This window comes from Ictidomys tridecemlineatus, chromosome 1, assembly GCF_052094955.1.
Source record: "Ictidomys tridecemlineatus isolate mIctTri1 chromosome 1, mIctTri1.hap1, whole genome shotgun sequence".
Taxonomy (NCBI): domain Eukaryota; kingdom Metazoa; phylum Chordata; class Mammalia; order Rodentia; family Sciuridae; genus Ictidomys; species Ictidomys tridecemlineatus.
The window spans coordinates 7,324,134-7,349,658 of record NC_135477.1 but is presented as its reverse complement, the minus strand read 5'-3'; the positions used below and the strand labels follow the sequence as shown (position 1 = coordinate 7,349,658).

The following is a 25,525-nucleotide window of genomic DNA, read 5'->3' as shown; positions in this document are numbered from 1 at the left end:
CCACCCAGGAACAAGCCCTGCAATTGTTTCCACTTCACACGCGGTATTCCCGGAGAGCTCACTCCTCAGTCAACACCCAGAAAACCACCCAGGAGCCTTGGACGCCATCTTGAGAGCACGATTTGATTTCAAGTAGCTATCTCCGCATCGTTGAAATCTCACATGAGACAGAGGAAATGACTTAGTGCCTGACCTCATAATTGAACTTGAAGATGTTTTTGCTAAAATCCATTTCCTGACAAGCTCTGCTGTTCAGAGTGACAGTTCTCAAAGAGGTTAGAAAGGAGTTTGGAAACTTCTCTCTCCCCAGCCCCTCACAGGTGCCAAACTTTTCATTTCACTGTGGAGGGAGGAGACGCAGCGTGACAGTTCTGCAAACACACCCGCTCTCCAGGAAGGTACCCTGTGAGTGAGAAGCCTCCGCGGAGCTCTGCTTCCTGAGCTCCCGCCTGGCCCTGGCGCCTCTTCCCTCCGCACCTTGGCTGCTGCCGTGCTGGGACCCAGACCCACCCTGGAGGATGACCCAGCAGCAAAGGCTGGGAGGGGTCCTCAGGGAGCAGAAAGCAGATACAGCTGAGCACTGCTGGGTGGGGAAGTGGGATTCCCCAGTGCTTTGGTGAGATCCCTGCTGGTCCCAGCTCCGGGCCGACGTCCTCCCGCTGCTCATCTGCCGCAGCCTCTGGTCACCCTCTCTTTTCCTTCTGCTACAGCTCTACTGTCCTGAGCAGCCCCCTCTGCTGAGCCCTGTCCAGCCTGCCCTGCAGACCCCGCCCCCACAGGGCAAGCACAGAGCAGCAACCCCGCAGCCTCGGGGTCCCAGATGTCTGTCCTCTCTGCCCTTCGGCTCGCTCCATAAACCCCCGGCACCCTGACTCCAAACATCACCCTCACTGCCTCAGGGAGTCCTCAGATTGGCCCCTGCCCTCGGAGACCAAGTCTCCATCACGTCTTAAGCCCTCTCTCTCCCAGAGATTCCACGAACCTGACTCCTGGCTTCAGCTCCTGCACCCCAGCCTCCCCTAATACAGCTCATGTTCTAGAAGCACACAGTGCCTCCTTCCTGCCCTCCTCCCCTGCAACTGCCCAACTCTACCGCCCCTGAGAGCATAAACCACCAAGGAGACCCGGTGGGACAAGGACAGTTCTGTGTGCCCTCTCTAGGCACACACTGAGCCCTCTCTGCAACTGAAGGAACTCCCTGTGCTTTTTCTCAACGTGGATCTTACACTCTCTGCATTTCCACTCCCTAAACCTGCTACTGTCTGACAGGACCCGCCGCTGCCTTCTCTAAGACTGTACAGCCCTCCAGGAGCAGGCCCTGAGCCCCTCAGCACCGGCTTCCCTGCCTGGACTGCCTCCGGGGACCAGGCCCCTCTTCCTTTCCAGGCCAAGCTCTCCACTGTGGGTGTCCCTGAGCCCCTCCTGCACCCGTGCCATCACAGACTCCCCTCGTGTCAAGGCCCATGTCTCCCTCAACCTGATGGTCCCCTCCAGGGCGTGGACACTGTCTGACCATAAAAGGGCAACTTGCCTTTCCTGACCTTCTTCTTCTGACTCGGGTACCTTGGTCTTCTCAGAGTCTCCACTTTGAATGGCACCAGCTTCCCAAGGCTCTGCCAAGCCTCCCTCCTTGGAGACCAAGCCTGGCTCCTGGCAGGGGCTGTGCTCACCCTCCCTAACCAACCCAACTACTTTACAAATTCAGCAATTAGCCAGCCTTCCTCAGCCCCCACCTTACAAACCCAATGCTGGCTTGCTGGGAGGCGAGACCGTCCTACCTATTAAACAGTTAAAATTTAAAGCATTTGGCTATTTTAAGTTGCCTGTATTTATTCTAAATTCTTAGAAGCATCTATTCACCTCAAGAAGATTAATTAACTTTTCAATCATCTCACTGGTTATAATTGTAACTCTCATGCATCTAATAAACTTTCTGTCATTGGGGAAATAAAAGATTGGTTTTATTAGTATACTAGCATTTCACTCAAGTGCAATGCAGTGGGAAGGACAATTTATATTGGTAAAAAAATATAAAGCATTCAATGTCCTTAAAACAATTGCATTTTATTGCTTTCAAATAGAATTAATTATCTGAAAAATATTCAAACTGGAATTGTAGGCTTGTCAACTTGGCCATGAACTGGCAGTAGGACTATGGTGGCCGAGACTCAAGACCTCACGGCATCTCTGTCTGATGGAAGCTTCTGTCTGTCTCAAGTCAGTGGCACCAACAAGGGGCTGGACTGAAAGCTCACTGCAAACAAGACCCCTTTTTTGCTCATGCTGTATAGCCCCAATGCTTAGAACAGAGCATTCAGTAGACATCACACGGGTTAATTAATAAACACATAAAGAGGATGTCGGGAAGAAACATCCATCGAGCAAACTCCAAAGGACCAGCACCCTCTTTCTCTTCCATGTCTATGAACGTTACCAATCAAAATGCGGCACTCTTCAAGAATGGATCTGCTCTGCATGCTTACTTAGAAAAATGAAACTCTAATCCCAGCTCCGGCACGGCTTGTCTTGGCTTGAATCCCACACCTGTCCGTGATCTGCAGAGCAGGGATGTGGCAATGGGAATCTGGTGGCGGTCCAGGATTATCACCTGCATGGAGGCACCTTGGCTGTCCAGGATGCTTTCACACAGAGACACCGGCATGGATCTGTCTTTCAGGGGCGTCCTGTGCAAGGAGAGATGAGGGCCAGCAGGCAGCATCCCTACCACCCAGAGATCCACACAGAGCTGCCTCACCTGTCTGTATTTTCTAAATATTTTCAAGAAAGATCTTATTTGAGAAAAAGATCAGTGGCTAAAAATAAAGCTAGAAATCCACTGTTGTACATAAACCCAAAGAGGTGCTGAGGGAAGAACCTACCATTTACTGAGTGCGATGTGCTGGGTAATTTTCACACATTATTAATTCCATCTAACCCTCATCACGTCTTGATGAGATAAAGAATAATTATCCCTTTTTAGGGAATTGAAAACTGAGGCTCAGAGAAGGGAAATCTCATAACCAGCAAGAGCCATGACACGATTTCGAATCCGTCAGTTCTGCAAGGCAGCCATCTCTATGTCTCTTTCCGAGTCCCTCCCTTCTTCCCCCTTACATCTGACGCCAGCTGTCAGTCATGTATGGTCATGGGTCATCTCGTTACTATTCAGTGTGAGTGAACCTTCCCTTCGTGAACTTGCTTCATGCTGGTATTCGTTCATTAGAGTCATTTACAGAGCACCTAATAGATGCCTGGGACCAGACAGGGTCCCAAGGGTGCAGAACCTCAAGTCCTGCCTGTATCGTCACGGTTCTCACTGCCTGGTAGAGAGAGAAACAGAAACCAATGAACTGGTTTAAAACTGATGCTATCTGCCAAGAGCAGAGTGGGGACAGGACGTGGGGGGTAGAGGAACAAGAGCTCTCTTCTCACGGTCAGTATTTAATGGTTTCGCTGGGTAGTCCTGTTGCCTCTGACATTATTCATGCTCCCAGGAGAAAGAGCAGGGTACCACAATGTACCCGTGTCCACTGCGGCAGTCCTGGGTGAAGGCAGCCATTCCATGAGGTAAGACACACTGGGACGCATCAAGTTTCTTCTTTCCATTACCCCTGAATAATAATTCAACTTGAAATACATTTAGACACTTTTAAAAATCTAACTCTGAAAAGAAATTCTATGCCTTGCCTTCCCCCTTAGATGTTTCTGTCCTGGCCAAACCAGAGAGATAATGCTCCCTCACCGCCTGCCTTGCTCTCCCCAGGCCCTCTGGTGCCTCCAATTGAAATGGAACGTGAGCAATGTTCCTACCTTACTCTTATTTCCTAATGCAATAAACCGACTGCTGGATCTCCAATGACAGGGGCCAGACAGGTTAATATCTATGCATGAAGGTAAAAATCTCTGCCTCATCCCCTTGGAGAATCTCAAACCTCTCTTTCCATCTGAATCTTCATTTTCCCTGAGCAATCCAACTTCCGTGCCCCCTCCCCCTTTCAAAGACTCCCGTCTTTCAGAATCTAAACAGTAAAGACAAGTATCATGGCAGTAAGCCACCGAGGAGAGCAGAAGGCAAGCTGCAGAACAAAAGCCGGCACCCAGGCACACGCTCAAAGAGCCACTGCAAAGCCGAGCAAAGGAGAGGCATCTGCAAGGCAGCACAGATACGCCACCAAATGCTGTCCAAGGGCACGAATGACTCCCGCTCTGGAAATTCATTTGGAGGAAATAATTTAAATGAAGAAAAGTGCAATGTGCTATATGACAGCAGAAAAGGCATGGCTGAGTAAATTACAGGCCATTAACAATGATCATTATGAAGCCACAGTCACAGCACGAAAGCCGTTACCAAGATATTAAGTTAAAAATAACACCACTGGATACGCAATATGACGGCCATATGTAAAAAAATCTGTCTGCATAATGACAGTGGGATCCAGGGTAATGTTTTAAAATGCTGCGAGATGCTACAATATCCTCTGAATAATAAAAAGAAATCGAGAAGAAAACAGGTGATGAGTCATGGCCTGACAATTGTCACTGTGTGATACAACGTCCCCTTTGCAGGGACAATGACAGGTGGTTAAATGTGAGTACAGAGACCAGGTTTGTCTCTTTTACCCTGGGTTATTATGAACGTCGACCTCTCCAGAAATTAATCTCACTGGCAAGTTACACACTGATCTCACCTGGTTGCCAACAGGTAATTCATAAATATTGAAGAATGCCAACAAATGGAACTGGAGAGTGCGGCAGATTTGTGTGAGGGGGAGGGCACTGCAGCCAGGAGACCTTGGCAGAGGGTCACGACCAGTCACAGTGTCACCGTGTAGGCTTCTGTGTCCTTGGTGTCTCGGCACAGGCCCAAGGTTAGGGGAACCAGAAGCATGCTCATTTAAATTCAGCAAGTGTGGAAGTCCTTCCCAGGCCAGCATGCCCAGGTCCCTGTATGCCCCTGTCCATGGGGTGGTGCCACAGGAGGTCTCCTGAAGTGTCAGCTCCACTTCCACCTCCACAATTAGCCCAGGGCTGGGCCGAGAGGAAGGTGGATGGTTTCATATGTGTCTGTTGTTTGTTGTCATAGAATATACATGACACAAAATGAATCATCTTAACCCCTTTCAAGTGTGGGGTCTGTGGCACTAAGTACGGTCCCAGTGATTTGCAACCGTTGCCATTTCACCCTCCCCACGTGAAACACTGTACACTCAGCTCCCAACCCCACTGCCAGCCCCTGGCAGCCACAGTCCACTTCTGTCTCCATGCGTCCCACTACGCTGGGTCCTCATGGAAGAGGAATCGCATAGCTGTTGCTCTTGGTGACCCGCTGATTGAACCTAGCACCAGGGCCCCCAAGTCCATCCACATGCAGCGTGCGTCAGCATTCCCCCCTCTCTAAGCTGAACGCAGCTCCCCTGGAGGCACATGCCATGGAATGGGGACTCTCAGGGGCTGCTCCTCCAGGAAATACCATCAGGTCACACTCATACCGCCCCAGCTCGACCCCACACTCAATTCTGAGAAATGGCCTTGCATCTCACTCGGGCCTCGGGCCAGGTCACCCTCACTGGTACTACTTCTCGAGTGTTCCTTCACTTGGGAAGCTGTCAAGACTTCTGGCCCTTCTTCTCAGAGTGTGAACGGTTCATACCCTCCAGCCCAGGACAAGCTCACTGCTTGTCCAGAGTCCCCACTTGGGCCTGTGCTTGTGCACTTGTCTGGATCATGCCATGGATCCAAGATGGCAGCCACTTGCCTACGGCTTTGTTTGGACTGTACGTTTGCCTACTCTATCCTACCTTCCAAGTGGATCCAGCTCTCTGCTCTTGTACGTAGGAAGGTGTCTTTCTAGGAGATGGACCTTTGATCCAGTCCACATTTCAATTTTCCTTTTTTGCATTACCCATTGCCAGATATCTTGCTCCAGCCTCCCATCTGTCCAAACCCTCCAACCCTTGACTGAGGACACAGAGCCCCAAAAGCACAGATGCAGGCCACTTACAGCCAGAGTGAGTTCCGTCCCTGCGTGATGACCCCCGTGAACCTGGTCAGGCGCCTGGCGTCCACTTCAATCCACTGATGAAGGTCATTCCTACCTGCGCACCATGCACCGTCGTAAAAATCATTTTCATTAATGCCTGCCTGGAAAGAAAAGAAGGGTGTGTTTCAGAAAGACCTGAACTGAAGAATAGTAAGACAAAAATTCTCCTGAGGCTGAGAGGAGGAAGGTGAGATAGGAGAAAATTATCAAGGGGATAAAGAAAAAAAGCCGTTGTGCCCTCAAATCCTCGTTCTAAGTCACAAAAGGGAGTTGCTCAGTACTAACAAGTTGGAACTATCTCAATGTGGTATGTCCTCTTCTTGCCCAGTGTGAAAGATGAAATTTAATGAGTTCTCCTATTACTCATTCATCCAACACAAAAAAAAATGTCTCCCACACCCCAGCCCACACACGCCAGGTGCTGGGGAATCAAAGGTGAATCATTCCATCTCAGAATTTCACCATCCAGGCAGGAAGGAAGACGTTATGAAAACACAAATCAGAACCCAGCAGGGCAGGTGCTATTCCAGGAATATGGACAAACTCTTATGAATCTCAGGAGACCACACAGAAAGCCCCAAGGTGAGGGGGTACTTGAGCTGGGTGCTGAGCGGGTGCTGAGGTTGTTTACCAAGTGAATATCTGTCTGGTAGTGTCTGACTTATTTGATGTGCTCAGTATCTGTTACTATCATTACCAAAAAATCTTTGGCTCTGAATTTCCAAGGCAGGTGAAGTTTCTGCTCTGAAAATTTCCCAGCAGTATTACCATTTGAAGAGGTGAGACCTTGGCCAAAATACATAAATAAGGACATTGAAGCCAAAAGAAGCATCCTGGTTTACCAGACCATTCTGCATTGACTCTGCTTCTCCATGGCTGTTTCTCAAGGACCTAGTGAATGAGAAGTCTGGACAGAGAATGGCAGGCCAGCTCATGCTCCCTGCCTCCACTCCAATTCTGCACACGGCCTGACTTTTAATGGGCATCCAGAAGGTGCAGTTCACTGTACAGTGACATCACGGCCAAAGGTTCCTGCGATCCAACAGAAGCTTTGTATCAGGACCACCCTGCGGCCTGCGCAGTCCCAGGCCACCCTGACACCCACCTGCGTGAACTCTGAGGGCAAATGCTGGAGTACAAACACAGTGCTGATGCCTCACACGAGGGCCAGCGTCAGAAGCTGCTTGTCAACAGAAACCCGCACTCTCCATAACCAGATGGTCTTGGAGACGTCCGTGAGGACCCCGAGGGGCTGCAGGTTCTGCCTTTGAGAACCGTCAGTGTCACAAATGCTCCTGGGTGCTGGTGACATGCTAATTCTTAGGAAGTGGTGGGGCCTCTACTCAGCACAGCATCTCAGCTCCCAGCCCGTCATCTAGCAAGGAGGCCCAGAATCCAGCCGGAGGGCTGTAATTATGCCCCTGCTTCCTTTCTGCACTGGAAGGTAATTACCCTGCTAATGACAGAGATTTGCAACACATTAATGACCTACAATATCACAACTCAGCTCCTCTCACGAAGCCCTAACATGCACTTACTGTTTGTTGTGACTCCCCTTTCCTCATCAGCCACAGGCGAGACTGCAGTTTAGAATGGTCCCATTCATTTAGCAAAGCAAACCTTCACTAGGTCTCTACCGTATGTCAATGATTGGTCCAGGGAACAGGGACATAAAGGTGAAAAATGTGTGCGGCCCTGTCCCCTGGTTGGCACATGAATAAGTCTACCCATACTGCCATCTTCAAATTAGCCATCACACAGAGCTCTGGCTCTGAGGGCCCACTACCTGGCCGGCCAGGAATCCTAACTTGGCCACTTAAATGCAGACTCAGGCACTGGGCCCCAGCTTGTGCCTTGGTTTCTCCCTCTGTCAGTATAGAAGCAATGATCATTTTTCCCTGAGGATGTTGGTTGTGCTTACAACTGGGTCTGGCACATAAGGTGAGCTCAGAGTTTGCACTCCACAAACATTATTTATCAAAATATTTAAAGCAGTGTAATTCAGTTAGCCCTGGCAAAATGTGGAAATGTGGATGGTTTATGAATTTTCTCAAGTTTCACAAAATTCCAGGGAATTATGCAACTAATTCCAGTTAACTTCTGCCATGTTTTCTACAACTTCAAACACCCAGAACAGAAGTATACAGAACTTTAAAGTCCTTCACAGGAGTCCAATGCTGCCCCTCTGGGGTGTTTGGAAATGTCTGGAATCATTTATGACTGTCACTACTAGGAGTGGGGGGTGTCCCTGCCTCCACTGGGTAGAAGCCAGGGATGCTTGTTGGACATTTCTACAGTCACATCCTACAGTGCACAGGAAAATTGCCACTGTGCTGAACAGCCTGGGCTAAACGTCCGGGAGGCCAAGGTTGTATAATCCTGGCCTAAGGCAAAGTCAACTAGCACAGAGCCGCCCTGTGGCTTGAGATATTTACTTTATGGAATCCCAGAAGCCTGGATGGAAGAGCTATCCTCATGCTATTAAATCAACATCTACTGAACAGGATTTGCAATTAAATTTAAGGTTCCTGGTTTGCCAGCTAGGAGATTTTGCCTCCGCTGCCAGTCTCAGTTCTTTCTGAAGACACCAGTCCATTAAATGCAGTTCAGTGTCAGGGGAATGGAGAGCCCTGCCTGAAGATGACTCATTGCAAGATGACAGCCACCTCTGCAAAATCAATTACTGAACTTAAAGGACAAGCACCTGGGAGAATTTAGTGAAGGAGGAGGTACCAGCCTCAGAGATGTCACCAAATTGTGCCACACTGCAACATGCAATATTTATAAGATGTCTCTGAGGAACCCGGAAGAGAGCACATTCGTCCCTTTCTGGTTAATAATACAGGGAAATACTTGAAAAATTTAGGAGAAATTTTAATTGAGAGTTGTTGAAATAAAAGGTTTGATTCTTAAATGTATGATTTAACACTGTATGATTCATTCTACTATAGCAGCAAATTAACTGAGGATTAATGTAATTTTCTCAAGGTGATGAAGTTAGGTGCATCATTTCTTTACCTTAAAGAATTAATGCACCTAACAGAGTAAGTTTTATGTAAGATAAATGTGGCAGTCACTAAGACCATAACAAAGAGAAAACCTGACATTATCTATTTAAGATCAACCAAATAGAATTTCTCCGCTTCAAGAGGATGGAGGAAATATCTTATTTTTTTTCCGTGTTCTTTTCTCGAGTTTCCTCCCAAAGAAAAAAAGATATAGAAATAGAACCTTAAACTCTGGTAAAAAATAGAAGGCATTTATAATTCCTAAATTACAGCACATGAATATCTGAGATCAAATGGAGGAATCCTGGATGGCTCCAGAAGAGAAGGGATGCAAACCTCTAAGCAGCAAGAGGTTAGGTGGAGAAGCAAGCCACCTAAACTATAGAAAAGCTCAGAACTTACATTTCAAGGTGTCTTCGAAGGTGACCTGGGACTGAAACAGGGGATTGCTTTCTAAGGCATGTAAGAAAACAATTAGAGCCCTACATCCTAACCCTCACTCCACAAAGAATCTAAATTCTTTTTTAATTTTTCTAATAAAAAGCAAACCAAAGAGGCTCTGGATTTGGGTGTACTAGGCACAGAGGAAGGCAGGGAATCTGTGAGGGTCTCAGGGATTATCAGCAAATTGAGAGTAAAATGCACCAGCTCCCTCCCCCAACTCAGCCAGAAAACTATGCAGTCAAGCTTATAACTAAGTAACTAAATAAATAAATAAACAAACAAAAATGTAACTAAGGATAGAAGAAAATGTCAGATAAACTGTACTTCATGTCTCCAGAAAGAACATCTTGCCTACATAAAACAAGAACAGAGAAAGAGAAAGCAATAAACAGGAAAGGATTCTTGGAAATTAGGATTGGAAAGGTTAAAATTTTTAAAAGCTATAAAGAGAAAATTGGAAAACATCTCACAAAAAAAAGTAATCACAGAAATAGACAACAGGATAAAAGAAAGAAAAGCAGTGAGAAAAAAAATCAAGAAGAATCTTGGGGGGTGGGGGATGTGCCAGATAAAAAACCATAAGATCATTTCCCATATCTGAAAGGTTTAAGTCTCCAAAATGCTAACAAAAGAGCACGGCATGTCATTATGAAACTTCAAAACATCAGAAATAAAGGGAATATACTAAAAGCTACTAATGAAGAAACAAGTAGTAAAGCAAATACATATAAAACTAAAGAGGAATAAAGATGGTACCAGAATTCCCAACAGCAGCATCTGAAGCTGCAAGATTAGAGGCCTTCAAAATTCTGAATACTCAAAAAGATTTTTTTTAGAGAGAGAGAGACAGAGAGAGAGAATTTTAATATTTATTTTTTAATTTTCGGTGGGACACAACATCTTTGTTTGTATGTGGTGCTGAGGACCGAACCCGGGCCACACGCCTGCCAGGCGAGTGCGCTACTGCTTGAGCCACATCCCTAGCCCCGCAAAAAGATTTTTCACCCTATATTTTATGCTCAGCAAAATCAATTAGTTGTGATAGTAAAATAGATTCATGCATCCTTAAAAATTTTCTTTCTCATGCACCACTTCCATGAAGCTACTCAAGGATGCACTCCACAAAAATAAAGCAGATAACAAGAAAGGGGAATAAATGGGATCCAGAAATTAAGAGCTTCAACATAGGAGAGTTCTCAGAAGGATGGTGAAGGAAGTCCCAAGGCAGTAGCCATCTATGCAGAAGACCATGAGCAACCTGCTCAGAACGCAGCAGGCAAGGGCTCCTTGGGGGATGTCTACAGAAACATAAAAAATAAAAGCAGAGCTAAAAATTATTCAACAGGTTTGACCTTATAGAAAATTATATTGCCAGGTGTTTTAAAGACCCAGTCATGTTATCAGGTATGGAGAGATTTTTTAAAAATCAAGGTAGTCCTAGGAAAACAAAATGTCTAGAAATATGAAACCATTTTTTTTCTAGGCTCAAAAGTATAATACTTCTTGATTAAGTAAAAAAAATCTTCTTTATACCATTATAATAATAAATACCTTGAATGTGGATCCACCTGAATACTAAGATAGAATTTGATTGGAAGCATTAAAGAAGGGCAAGAGTATGATTAAAAAATGAACTGACAGCCCCATTCTTAATGGTAAGAATCCAAAAGACATAATCAAAAATTCACAAATGATTGCACGTCACTCTGTTCACATTATTTCAAAATAAAGATTAAATTTCCCAAAGAAATAAAAAGTTTAAAGCAGTTGTCCCATCCACAGAGCTTGAGGACCGTCACTGGTGGTGTGGAATGGGGACCGCATTGGACAGGGGCCCTGTTTTTTGTTATGATTATTTCAACACTTGGATTTCTTTAACTACTTTCTAACAAAACTGATAAACATAGTTTTTAACTTCAAAAAGCAAAACGAAGGGATATATAGCTATCCAGAGTGGCAGGCAGGAAGCCTTTTGTTTTTCTTTGATGTTCCAGGTGTCTACAGAGAACCTACTATGTGCTAGGCATTACGCAAGGTGTTTTGCTGTATTGTCTGTACAGAAAATGTACATTCCCAAATCCTCTGCTTCGGTGAAGCCATTGGCCTGCCCTGTTCCTGCCTCATTTTCATGAGAAGCAACGCAAAAACATCTGGAAGCAAATTTAAAAGTTATATCCAAGTGAATGTAACTATTTAGCAAGTCTAAGATAATTGACTTACAGCTGCTACTCTGCAGAGGTAGCCCAGGGCTATCCAGACAGAGAATGAAATGATCCTTATTTTAAAATATTTTTGAGAAAAAAAAAATTTAGAAGCAAAGGCTGAAACTTTACAGGTTACTGACAAGCTACCACTTTGGGGGTGGGGGCAGGGTTACTTAAACATGATAGATGTGACGTCTGATTAGTACAGTTAAGTAACTAATCTGCCATCAAATGGCCATAATGCCATCTGAATGTCTGCCTTCCATAAATCTCTGTGATAAACTTTGTGATAAAACTGACCAGGTACAAATCAGTTGATTCTTCTGCAAATTAGCAAAACACCTTGTCCCAATTCAGACTTCAATCATCAGTCAAGTCAGATAAAAAGAAATACTCGCAGGTTTTGTAGATGTTTTTTAAACCCCAAACCAATTATATTAATTATTTCCTTGCATTGGCCCAGAAAACCAGTATAGATCCAGAGCTTGAAATTAAAAATGCTGAAAAACGAAATCTATTAAATACACCATAAACCATTCGTTAATTGTTTTATAAAAGGAAATATGAGGACATAAATATACTAATTGGAAAAAAAAACTAAAGAATACTTTAACATCAACATTCTAACTCAATTCAATTAAAATCAGAGAAACATTTTGGCCATTAAGATTGGATACCTGTGGGATAAGTTGAATTCTCAGAACAAACCATCAATGGTTCACTGACCAGCAATTCACGGAAAGGAAGGCCAGGCTCCCTGCACTCCAGGGAGGCAGCTCCGCGTGGAATGCCCCTTGCCGTCCACGCTGTCCCAGTTCAAGTCCTGGTTCGACAGTTCACGTCTGAGTGCCTCCCATTGCATTTACCTGTCCCTAAACTAAGGTCAGCAATGGAATCTACTCGAGAGAACTGCTGGGCTGGCGACGCTGTCACAAGTAAAAACTTCCCACAGTACCTGGCACGAATAAGCACCCCAGAAGTGGAAGCCCTTGTGGGTACAGGCACGATTCCTCTTTCCTGAGGTCCACTTCTGCTGTGGCCTGGGGTCACATTCATTTGATGACAGATCAGTTTCCTTCTATTACTAGGTGAATTTAGTCCATTGACAGATATTCACTAAGTCATCAATTTTTCTTGTCTATTTTTCTTGTTGCTTTTAGCTTTTGGTTTTTAAAAATATATATAATTATATTATATATCATGTATAAATAATATATAGATATTTTAGCTTTTATTTTATTTTAGCAATTGACATGTTTACTTTGCTCGATGTGCAAATTGCCTCTGGGAATTTTAAAGGTTTAATCTTTTAGTGGTTGATTTAGTAGCCATGCCTTTTACGTAGCATAGTTATTTCTGTATTTTTCTGTTTTAGAAACTATCTTTTAACTTCTTACTACTGACAGTGAAATCGTGATTTCTACTTCCTGTAGCCTCTTCCTTTACCCCCTTCATCATCTCATTTTATTACATTATTCTTACATTCATTTTATATACTTTTTAATTTTAATTGACTGGTTTTAATTTAATCTTAATATATGTATAATGTAGTAATTATACATCTATTTATGGGGTCCAGAGTGACCTGTTAGTACCTATATACAATGTACAAAAATCAGATCATGGTAATTGGCAAATCTAAAACTTCACATACCATTTCTTTGTACCAGGAGCATTAAAATCCTCTCAAGAAGCTATTTTGAAATAATCAATTAATCGTTGAAAACCATAGTCATCTTTCAGTGCTACAGATCATCAGAAATGATTCCCCCATTCGACAGCACACCTGCACCCGTTCACCATCTTCGCTCCATCTCTCTCTTCCCCACTCCCTTCCCAGCCTCTGGTAACCACTATTCTACTCTCTGCTTCTTCAACCTCAACTTTTTAGCTTCCAAGATCATGCAGTATTTGTGAAATTTTCTTTGAGTGGTTTCACAGTGCCAGGCCTGACATTTAAGCTTTTGAGCCTTTTCAGTTGATTTTTGTACATGGTGAAAGACAAAGGTCTACTTACTTTCTTCTGTTAATGCTTACCTTTTTGAATAACAGCCCCTCTCACTGAGGTGAGATAGTATCTCTTTGCAGTTTTGATTTGCATTTCCCTGTTGATTAGTGATGCTGAGCATGTTTCATATATGTGCTGGCCATTTGTGTCTCTTATTTGGAGAAATATCTATTGAGGCCTTTCACTCCATTTTTTTATTGGGTTATTTGTTTGGAGGTTTTTGTTTGTTGTTTTTGTTTTGCTGTTGAATTACTTGAGATCCTTATATATTCTGGAAATCAATCCTGTTTGGGATGAATAGTTTGAAAATGTTTTCTCCCATTCTGCAGATGATCTCTTCCCTCTTGATGGATCCCTGTGCTGTACAGAAGATTTTTAGTTTGATATAAACCCATTTGTCAATTTTTGCTTTTGTTGCCTATGCTATTGGGGTCATAGCCCAAAACATCTCTGCCCAGACCAATGTCCTTAAGTATTTCCCCTGTATCTTCTTCGAGTGGTTTCACAGTGCCAGGCCTCACACTGAAGCTCTTGAGCCTTTTCAGTTGATTTTTGTACATGGTAAAAGATAAAGGTCTGCTTTCTTTCTTCTGTGTATGCATGCCCGCTTTCCCAGCACCACTTATTAAAGAGGCTTTCCTTCAATACATACGTTCTTGCTGTTTAAGAAATCAGTTGGTTATAAATATGTGAAGCTAGAGGGACTGCATTCCATCCCAGGGGTCTTGGTGTTGAGTCTCAGCTCTGTGCGTAGTGGCTGTGGGAGAGGGAGACTCCCCAGCCTCTGACTTGGGCTTCTTCATCTCTAAAGCAGGGCTTTCCCTCTGGGGATAATGAAGGCTACACGAAGTACTAATTTCATGACATTCAGTGACATACTAGAGAAAAACTCCCGTGGTAAGCAGAACAGGGGCTACACCTGGGCCAGGTACCTGTGGTTCCTTCACAGTCCATGGCCACAGGTCGAGGCTCCGTGCTCTGGGCCCTTGGACCTCCACTGTCCTGTCCCAGCAGCTCCTGTGTTCACAATGGAAGTTTCTCGAGAAACAAGAGCAGCACCCTGTCATCATTTTGGTAAACACACATTTTTAATTTTCCAGGGCAGTCCAATTTTAAGCATTTGGTTCTGCTATTTTCATAAAAATCCAAATATCAAAAATCCAGGGTTTTGGCACCCAAACTGTCTCCTAAGACTTGAAGCCAGATGAAGAACAAAGGCCCTTTATCAGAAAAGACACAACATTCCCAGACTCAGAAACGACGGCTACTGCTTTGCCTCCGCGGCCCTGCCCCTGCTAGCCCCTCAGAAGGACTTGCTGAGTCACAGCGAGGTCTGTGCAGCCAGAAACCAAAAGGAAGCTGAGCTGAGAGAGTCGGGAAGATCGGAGGTCCGGCAGGCTTTAGGGTCCAGGACTTGGTGCAGGGTCCAGCATCGGCAGGCACAGCACCTGCGGGGCAAAGCTGAGAAAATGAGCTCCAGGTTCTTCCCACCAGGTGAGACCTTGGCCAGGGGGGGCCCCCGGGCACAGCAGGGCCGAGTGTGGGCTGTGCCCAGGCACATGAACTTCAACCGCAGGATAAAACTCTGCTGGTTCCCTATTCTAAAACTGAGTTCCTATCATCAGGAACAGAAGGCACCCAGGAAGCCACAGGCATGGGCTACATTCAAGGCTCACCCTTCATTTCAGGTGAAAGGAGATCAGAGTGCTGGAATTGGGTCCCAACACCAGCATCCTGGTGTTCTGTAGATGTCCCTCCAAGGAAGGAGCAGAGAGAAGCCACGCTGATTCCAGGGTGGAGGGGAGAGAGAGGGTTCTATTATACCCAGACAGTTCAGGAAAGAGGAACAACGTGAGGCCAAACTGAGCGTTCTCTAACACTCGAGATGGGGGCCACCAAGTGTCCAACATGGCAGCCAGACCGTCACAGAGGCAGCGGGAGGTGTGAATGTGGTGCCACCTTCCGTCCTGGAACGGTAAGCACAGGCCCCTCCCTCCCAGCTCTGGGCCACACCAGCTTTCTTACATTCTCAGCTGTAGGCAGGAACCTAGGGACACCTGCCCCGGGCACTCGTCAGGGTTCCTTTGCTCCTGGGTTGGGCTCTCCCAACCATAATCTTGAAGACTTACAAGGCATATAGAAACCAGCCCTTCCAAACAGCCAAGGCAGGAAGCTCAGAAATCTCCAGCTCAGGAAGCCCCAGCACCCTAGCAGTTGTGAGACACGTTACTGAGCAGGGGGTGCTACCTCTGAACCCCCTGCCTTAGAGTTCAAGCGTGGAAAGTCTCACAGGGTCCTCAGAGGATGCTCTGGGAACGGGACAGGGGAAGAGCTGCCATTCGACAACCCATCTAACTACCTGGCTACCTCTGAACAATGACTGCAAGCAACTCAGAGGTAATTGCCAACATGCTCTCCTGGAAGCTTGGAATGTCAATTTCCAATCTGCGGCTTCCAGAGCAGGAGAGACCACTGATGCTTTCTACGTGAGATCAAGCCTCCTCTCAGGACTGAGTATAGAAGGTCCTGTGCACACTGGAAGAGTAATCAGAGGGAGAGGACAGCCTTCACTTTCCTGCCTGCCTGACTCTCTCCTGAAATTCCTGGAACATCTATCTTGTCCTGAGCACAAGACGTTGGTGTCCTCTCTGAGCTTATATTATTAAATTAACACAAGTAAAAGTCTACTTGGAAAAAAGGAAGCTGTAAGCTGAGCTAGGAAGATTCTTTCAAAGTCCTCTGCTTAAAATGAGGGCAAAAGAGGGAGGTGCTTCTGCTACACCGTGGCAGATGCTTTCCAGTAAAAGGTCACAGTCTGCAATATCTTGCACCACAAAAACCAAGTTCATGGAGAAAACCAGGTAATAGCCAGAACTTCCAAAATTCCACGCAGCTCCATAATCAGAAGACTCAAAAACAATCAATTCTAACAATATTAGCACAGTTTAGACAGGTTGAATGCAGCAACCATGATAGGATTCGGCTTTAGAGAAGCAAACAATCAGCACAGGCAGGTGAGGGAGAGGCAGAAGGCAGAGTGGAGCTGATGAGCTGCAGGGACAAGGACAATGCTCACAAAGGAACAGAACACAAGGCAGCACATGGCCACTCTGAGTCAGAGGAACAGGAGGTGACAGGACCCTGCAGGACCTTGTTCCCTGCAGACTCTGCACTCACCCAGGCTAGTGCACTCCACGGTCAGGGGCTGGGACTTGGTCCCACCAACATTACTGCACACTGGGCCCTCCGGCTGATTCCACCAACCATGAATCAAAACCCTTCTGAATCAGGTTTTGTGTTTGTGCTGAACACATACATGTTTCTTATCATTATTCCTTAAACAATGCAGAATAACAACCATGGAGCCTGCATTTACATTGTATTGGGTATTACAAGTCATCTAGAGAGGATTTAAAATATATGGGAGGATGTGGTGGGTTGCATGCAAACACAGCCATTATTTTACATAAGGGACTTGAGTAGCTATGGATTTTGGAATCCAAGGGGTGGGTGGCTGGAACCAAACCCCCACAACGTCAAAAGATAGCTGTAGTAGCAAAAATCACACATGAACCAATGCTACTTGTGTGTGTGTCATGATGACATCATTCCTGCATCTGCCAATCACAGAAGAAAGTGTGCCAATGACAGCTGACCTGCCTCCTTCAGGACAGCCCCACTGTCGCTATGGAACCCATAGGCACGGCAGCAACTGTCCCGAAGCCCGTGTGAAGCACGTGTGCAGACACTGCATGGACACTCTGCAGGAAGACCCAAGAAAGCAGGATGCACATGATTGGCAAGAGGCCCATCACCTGGCCAGGGGACAGATGAGTACATCTACATGCGCTCCCTGTCAGAAAAGAAGAACACAGCCAAGCCACCATTCCAGATGCTGTAGCTGGTACACCCCAGCTGCCACCGTGGGAAGCAGCTTTATGGCACTGTCAGGGCAACAAACGGAGGTTTCAAGCTGCTGGGATTCATAATCTACCCCTCCTGGGAAATCCTAGCTGAGTCACTTGAGCGCCCTGCCTAGTTTACGTAAGTCAGAGGAAATAATAATGGCCCTTGTCCCTCCTGTTGAGAAATAAATGAAGCCACATATGCAAGGTACTGAGCCCAGTGTGGACACTCTCAGGGTCTCCCTGTCACAACCAAAGCCTGGGGAAGGTGAGCAGTCAGCAGGGGCTTTCTGTGCCTGGCCAGAGGAGGCACTCTGCAAGGTCCCCTGAGAGTATGAACAAGGCCTCGGAGGGACAAATCTCCTTCTTTACTCCTCTTTGTCCTCACAATACCAGGACAGAGTCAGAGGTGGGACCCGTGTTTCACTGATGGTGACACTGAGTCTCCAAGGAGGTGGGCATCTCACTAAAGCCACTCAGCTAACCGGAGCCTCCCAGCCTGTGACTCTGTGTGCTCCAGCCTGGACTGTGGCCACTGCGTGCCCAGAGAGCCCTGGGCCCGTGCAGGGCTGCACTCAACATGCTCACGTCCCACGAGCGCTACAGAATATGTATTTAAAATTCGACTTCTAATTCTGACACATTGCTGTTTCTCGCACTTAAAATCCCATTAGCTTGACACGCCTACAAAATACTCATATGTGAGACAAGATGTAGTTATTTTTAAGTTGCATTTGAAACTGTTATGTGTGGGGAGAAGTATTTTTGGATTGACTTTAATTGTGCACCTGCGGCAGCAGCGGAATCACGGCAGCAGCGGAATCACGAAGCTTATGGAGCTGACGGGGAGGTACAAACCCCAGGGGGGCCCGACCTAGTCTACTTGCTGTGGGGGTTGGAATCAGAGCCTGCTGCAGGCCCATCTCCACACTCTGGGGCCAACACCAGGTAGCACAGGTGGTGTCCAGAGGCCTCGCCCTGGCCATTAAAGCAGCACATTCACACTCTAAGAGCAGATCTCGAGATATTCTTGTGAGGGGACATCAGGGTAAAGAATCTTCCACTGAAGAGAAAAATCCCCATAAAGACAAATGTGACTTCCATCCACCCTGACAGAGGGCAGGGGAGTGGGCTCTGCTGACTCACTCCTGGTGGGGAGCCTGGTTGCTCCCTGCACTCTGTCTCCCATGGGTAAAGGACAAAGGAGGAGGTAAGATGGCCAGGAAGTGAGGAGAGGACACACCCACCAGGGGCCTGCTGCACAGCCCAGTGAGGCAGGCCATGGGCACTCTGTCCACGTCAGCCAGCTTCGGCCACATTCTCTGTGCTCCCTGTGTGCTGCAGGGACTGCTGTGGGGCACCTGGAGAGACAGGAGCTGAAAACAAGGCCCCTCTCAAGGGGGACGGCTCATTCAGAGAGGGGTACACACGCAGGGAGACCGAGAGGGCTCAGGCACCCAGGGACTAACTGGGGGTTTGTTCAAAGAACAGCTGGGAGCCACCAGGAGTGTTCAGCAGAGGAATGAGGTGACCCAGCAAATGCTTCAGAATTGTCGTCACCAGTTTCCCTGCACAATCAACCCTGGGGACGCTCAGGAGGCTCATTTTTCTGATGAGGCAATTGAGCTCAGAGACATGAGGTGATCATTCCAAGGGTCTCGACATGGAGGAGCACACGGGCCAAGCTCAAACATAGCATGTCTGACCCCGGCACCCCTGCTGCCATGCTCTGCCCATCCAGCCTGCTGGTGGACAGTCCTTCCAGGTCAGCACCCCACCTTCTCACTCCAGGCCCTGCAAGTTTAGGGTCAACGGGGCCTTGCCATTGACGGCAGATGGCATGAATAAACATAGACTCTTTTATTTAAAGGATAACTTCATTTGTAGAGAAAGCATGGAAGGCATCAGATGAGCCCCCTTGTCGATGCACAAAACAGCCCCACACTCCCGTGTGGACCTAACCCCTTGGGTCTGACTCTGGTTCCCCTCTGGAGGCACCCCAGGTGCCTGGGACACTCAGGGATCGACAGCAGGAACTTCTGGTCAAACTCTTTTCAGAGTTCCTGTGTAAAATACAGGAGTTTTTTGTTGTTGTTGTTGTTTTTGTTTTTATTTTTATTTTTTGTAGTTTCCAATTGTATATAACCAAATGTTTCTTCACAGTTTTTTTAAAAAAAGAGTATTTCTAAACCAACCTGGATGGGCTCAAGTCTGGGGCCCGCAGCGGGACAGCAGAAGCTCAGCTTAGAAAACCCTGAGCCCCTGCACTCCCTGGGAAGGGGCCTCTGGCACAGCACACTTACAATGACCGCAGGAGTCTACACTGCCACTTTGAAGTCACTAGCCTGAGTGTAGCAGGGATGGAAGGACCTGAGCAAGATGACACTTGTGCATAAGGCTTTGGAACCTGCACACCGTTACAGAGCAGATGGGGAAAGAGAAAGGAAATGTGGAACAGGAGAGAGCAACACGGGGCAGGACAGATCAGACGCTACATTGAGAAGAGCTGACCAGTGGGAGCCAGGGTGGGGGAATGGGCACCGGAGAGAGATGGGCAAAATCATGTCCCCCAAGAGGCCCATGTCCCATACACATGTCAGGATTCGTGTCAAGGAGGAATGGAGACTACAGATGGGATCTGAGTTGCAGAAGGGGAGGGAGAGGGTCCTGGGGCATCTGGGAAGGCCCAGCACAATCGACAGGGTCCTCAAAAGTGAAACAGAAGAGAGAAGCAGAAAGACAGCAGCACCCAAGGACTCGGACCGCCCTGCAGGCTCCCAAGAAAGAAAGGCCGCAAGCCAGGAGCAGGTCGGCCTCGGGGTGCTGGGACAGGGAAGGAAAGACATGCTCCCCAGCCCCCAGAAGGAACCAGCCCACCCACACCTTGACCTCGCCCAGTGAGACCTCCAACCGCCACACTGGGAGGGAATACATGTGGGTTGACTTAAGAGGCCACAAGAGTTGTTGGAGCAGGGACAGCAGGGATCAGCGGGGATTTCTACAGTGAGAGGCAAAGGGGTTCCAGGCAGAGAAACCCACCTGAGGAGAGGTGTGGGGTCAAGAACCACGTGGTGTGTAGAGTGTGTGGGCCTCACTTGAGAGGGACACTTGACAGTATGGAGGGCCAAGGTCACAGTGGCCCTGGAGCCTCAGGGAAGAAAGAAAGGCGGGATGCACCCAGCCCCAGGAAGCACTAAGGATTCGACCTTGAGGGACCTTTGAGGTCACTGAACAGCCTGGAGGAGGTGGACACAGTGGAGGTGAGAAGAGACTAAGATTGGCAGGGAGCCAAGGAGGAGCAGTGCCACCACCACCTCCCTGCCCCACGCCTCAGCCACAAGCAGGCCCCTAGGCCTGTCTCGCTTTGCTCCAGCTCCTCCCAGACAGAGGGCCCGTGGAGGGACAAGCTCAAGAGGGAGGCAGCCCACCTGGTCTAGGTGCCAGGGACCTTACTTCTACCAAAGGCCATCCTGAAGAAGACACGCCCTCTCTGCATCTCAGCATGCTCTCTGCACAGTGAGATTTACGCAGCGATGCCACATTTGTCGTGAGAGCCCGGAGTAACACATTTTAAATGCCATGCATGGTGTCCAACCCGAGCTCAGTGAACCCTGGCTGCATCTGTGACTGAAGCGATCGGAGTTGCAAGCAGAATGCACCAGAAGGGCTGGTACCTGGATGTTGAGTCTCCCTCGATGCGCTCCCAGGCCGTAGCGCTTCACCGTGGAGGCGTGGAGCTGGAAGTCTGTGATCTTTAGGGTCTCCAGACCAAGAGGCGGGCAACCTGGAAGAACAAGGCGCGCTATAAACAAGGCCAGCTGCTGCAAGAAACCTTCCTGGTTTTCTAAAGGTGGTCATGTGCTCTTCCTTTCCCTCTGAGCCCTCGCTGCCGGCATACTGTGTTTCTAGACAGATAGGGTCACTGCGACTGTCAACGCTCTTGTCTCTTGCCGCCACCTGCTTTCTGCTGCTTCGGCCCTGGTATTCCTTCTCTGTCACTGTCCCTGCTGCTATCTGAGCCTGTTCCCAATTAAGGGCCCTTCCACAAGGTGACTCAGTCAGGCAGCAGCATTGGGTAACAAACTCAGAACAATCCCATGGTTGAGCTCTACAAATCAATCAGAAGTTGTTGATTTTGCTTCAGTAACTCTGGACTCCGCATTGTGCATGCTAATGAAGAGGACACCAAAATAGAAAGACTCTATTGTTGTCTGTTCTGACAACTTTGAAAACAGCTACTAGTACCTTTTGCCCCTGGAATAAAACACCAGTGCTTGGGCAGACCCTGGTGATCGTCCAAGTTCAGCCCATCATCCTACACGTGGGAGTACTAACAGCAGCGGGGGCTGAGCCACAGGCCTCCCCCGTTGGAGCTGTCATTCTTACCTGCAGAGCACTGGGTGGGTGGCTGTCATCTTGCCAGACTCTCCAGCCCCCTGAGACCAGTAGGTCTTTTCCAATGGGACTCCTCCTGGATGTATAGATGCCCCACATCCCCTGGGATGCCCTGAGATCCCGGGGCACTTCCTGCCTGGTCGGGACCCACACAACTGCTGGCACCTGGTGTGCTCACCTGCAGACCTGCCACTGTGCTGGAATCCAAGTCTCCAGTGGCGCCACCTTAGCATCTGACTTGGCGAAGCCCACAAAACTCCCAAGTAGGAGTGAACCTACCCATCCCTACAAAGTTAGACAGCTCCAAACGTAACAGGGTAAATGCAAATAGTCATGTGGGTCGCCACTGAGAAGGTGCCCCAGGATCCCAGGGCCCCCAGCAGATGTGGGGCACCTGAACATCCCAGATGACTCCCCTCAGGGAAAAGCCTGCTGGTCCCAGGGGGCTGCAGGGCTGGCAGAGGACAGCCAGCAGGCCTTCTGTGGGCACTTGCCGGCCAGGACCCCAGACACCACCAGGCCTTCCTTGAGTTCTCAGAAAAGGAAACCAAGGCCCTGAGAGCTGAGGCGGGTCACCAGAGACAAGCCTGCTGGCCTCAGAGCTCCAGCTGACACATGATGCCACTCGGCTCCCTGGCCCTGCCGACACCTGCTGGGAGGAGGCTTCCTGGACCAGGAACTGTTCATTTGCCATCTGCACTGTGCGTGGGAGGCAGAGGGACAGGGTCCTGCCATGGTGAGGCAGGAGCCCGCAGGTGAGATGTGGCTGTCCACCTACTGGGCACTGCAAGAGGACAGGGGAGCTTGTGGTGAGCACTGGTGCTCTAAAGAGGTTCTCTGAGAGCATCCTGCAGCAAGGGGGGATGGAGTGGGGGAGATGTGAGTGGGGCAACATGTGAGTGGGGGTCCTGCAATGTGCCCGGGGAGAGGCATATAGGAAGTGAAGGGGCCATGGGATGGGGCCATGCAGCAAATGGGAGCCATACAGTGAGCCAGAGAGAGGCCGTGCAATAAGGGATGACCATGCAGCAAGTACCCAGACCACAAGAGGCTGATATGCACTACCAGGAGGGGCACAAACTTCAGGTGAGAGCTGGTGGAAGGAAGTGGGTCCCTGGAGGCATGTCCTTGGGGATTATGTCTGACCCCTGATTCTTCCTCCTTCCTTGCTTCCAAGCAGCCAGGAGGAAAGCCTCCTCCACATACCCTCCCACCCAGAAGCCCTGCCTTGTCTCAGGCCCAGACACAGCAAAGCCAAAGATGGGCTGCACTCTGGACCCCAGGCCTCAGACACAGTGGGGGACAGCTGCTAACAGCACAGCTGCAAAGCCTGCTTCTCTGGAGCAAGAGCAGCCACGCCAAATCCACAGCAAGGATGACCGGCTCCAAGGACACCTCCATGTCTTCAGAACCAGAAATCCAGGAGGACGGGGGAGACCAACGGCATCCCCAGCTGGTCCTCCTGTGACTCCTGGAGAGGACCAAGTGCAGTGATCAGACCAACAAGATTCCTCAGTGGCAGTTCCTGCAGCGAAGGCTTGAAAACAAATGAATTGGAATCTGGGCTCCATTACCAACCAACTACCAGTCCACAATCAAGACAATTAAGGGCATTTTAGACGTATGAGCACTCAGAAAATCACGCCCTCCCACCATAAGCACAGACCTTTCTGAGATAGTGTGCTGGGATAACGTGCCAGAGACCAGCAGATAAACCCTGGGGACAGCAAGAAGTGAGGGCCCTGCCAGCCAAAGGACTCCAAACACAACACAGAGTTGGAACGAGAACTTAAGAATTCCTTCAGTTTAAATTCTCAAAGAAACCTCTGCCCTTGGCCAAGGACCTGCCAATCACAACACTGCCTTTCAACAAGGAGGCCTTTCCTTCAGCCCTCAGGACACAAAGCGGAGGAAGACAGGTGCATTAATGATCAAGCAGAATGAAGGGGGGGAAAAGGGGGTTTCAAGGCAATTTAGACATCTATAAGCAGAAAGCAAAAGACAAACCTCGGATGAACTATAACATATTTCTATTATTATGTCAAGCCATGAGAGAATTATTGTGCTTAAAGAATGCTTGAAATAAACGGGAGTCTCATTCACAGCGATTCAGCCCTCGTCAGTGTTCTGCTAAGCTCCCAGCCAGGCTGAGGGAGAGTCCCTTCCCTGGCACCAGGACCCGGCTCCCCAGCGGATCTGGGCCAGCAGTGCCACCCACTTCCTCCCCCACCATCTAGAAAAACAAGCAGTCATGTCTTTTACCATCAAATCACGTGTCCATTGCTTCTAGGAAGAAAAAGGCTCTAATCCTGAGAAGCATGTGGGTGAGCAGAAAGGTGTGAACAAACATTTCAGGAATGTATTATTTAAGATCTGAGATGTGTCACAATTTGGAGAAAGGAGAGTGACAGTCATCAAGGATGAACATACTTTCTCTTAAAGCAAGCGGGGCTGTCTCCCAGCACCTCTGTTGAGTAGGGTGCCTGCCGTCTCCCAGCCCTGGGCTCTGTTCCTTAGGAGGTGAAGATGGGCCCCTGCCTCACCCCACCCTGTCCACCCCATGCTTCAATAGGTCTGTCCCTTGCCAGCACCCTCTGCACTGCAGACACTTTGCAGTGGTCCCTACTACCACCTAAATCACCCCATGTGTACATCAGCACTTGAGCCAACTGGGTTGACCCATAAGCTACAGGGCACAGTCAGAACATGGCATGTGAGTCCTGAATCGGCGGCACCAGTCCCAACTCTCCACTCCCAATATCCCAACTCTGCGAGGGTGGAGACAGGTTGGAGGGAAAGCTGTTATAGGAAGGTCGAGTCATAAGAAATAGCTGAAAGGGTAGTGATTTGGAGGCCACAGGGTAATGTGCCAACAACCTCCAGGCCCTCTGGAAGTTTCTTCACTAATTCATAAGAGTAAATCTTCATAATGACCATAAGACACGGGCACATCGTTCCATTCCCCACAGGAACAAACGGAAACTCAGGGAGACTAAGCTGAGCTTAGCAGCTACTAAGCGTCTGAGTTCGAACCTGAAAATCAAGTGCAATGTGGATCCCATACAGCCTTATGCCCCCTGTTTGACTTGAAAACTCCAAACTCTACTACAAATGCTAATTGCTTGTTGTTGTTGGGTCACACCAGGAAAAGGGCACTGGAGCTGGGACAATTGTCACCAAATTGGCAGAGGGGAGCTCAGGGTCCTGGTCCTTGCGGCCTGCGGTGGCTGCCTGCTGGAAATGGAGCAGGGCATTTCTAGGGGCAAGGGACAGGCTCCTAGTTATAATTCCCAGCCCTCCTGAACTTTTAGCTTCCATTGTTGCCTATAAATGGAATAGCTGTGATTTATGGAATGCTTTCCTTCCCCTTTCTGAACTTGACATTCTCTTTGATGAATGAGGCGCACGGAGGCAGCTTCCTGGTGCATGGGACATCACTTGAGTGGCTCCTGCCTGTCAGACACCACTGACTCCAGCAGGACACAGGCCACTCAGGGTGTTGGGAAAGCTCTGAGCTGCTC

At 48.2% G+C, this 25,525-nt stretch overlaps 1 protein-coding gene across 2 annotated transcripts in view; it reads right to left on the bottom strand.

Moving 5' to 3' along the window:
* Positions 1–25,525, bottom strand: part of Cpxm2 (carboxypeptidase X, M14 family member 2) — a 95,160-nt gene that overhangs the window by 51,763 nt on the left and 17,872 nt on the right. For both annotated transcript variants that reach the window (XM_078024725.1, XM_078024730.1), the window contains exons 3-4: positions 21,284–21,393; positions 6,002–6,141 (exon numbers count right to left, since the gene is read on the bottom strand). In XM_078024725.1, the coding sequence (XP_077880851.1) occupies positions 6,002–6,141; positions 21,284–21,393 (250 nt within the window). The remainder of the gene's footprint in view (positions 1–6,001; positions 6,142–21,283; positions 21,394–25,525) is intronic.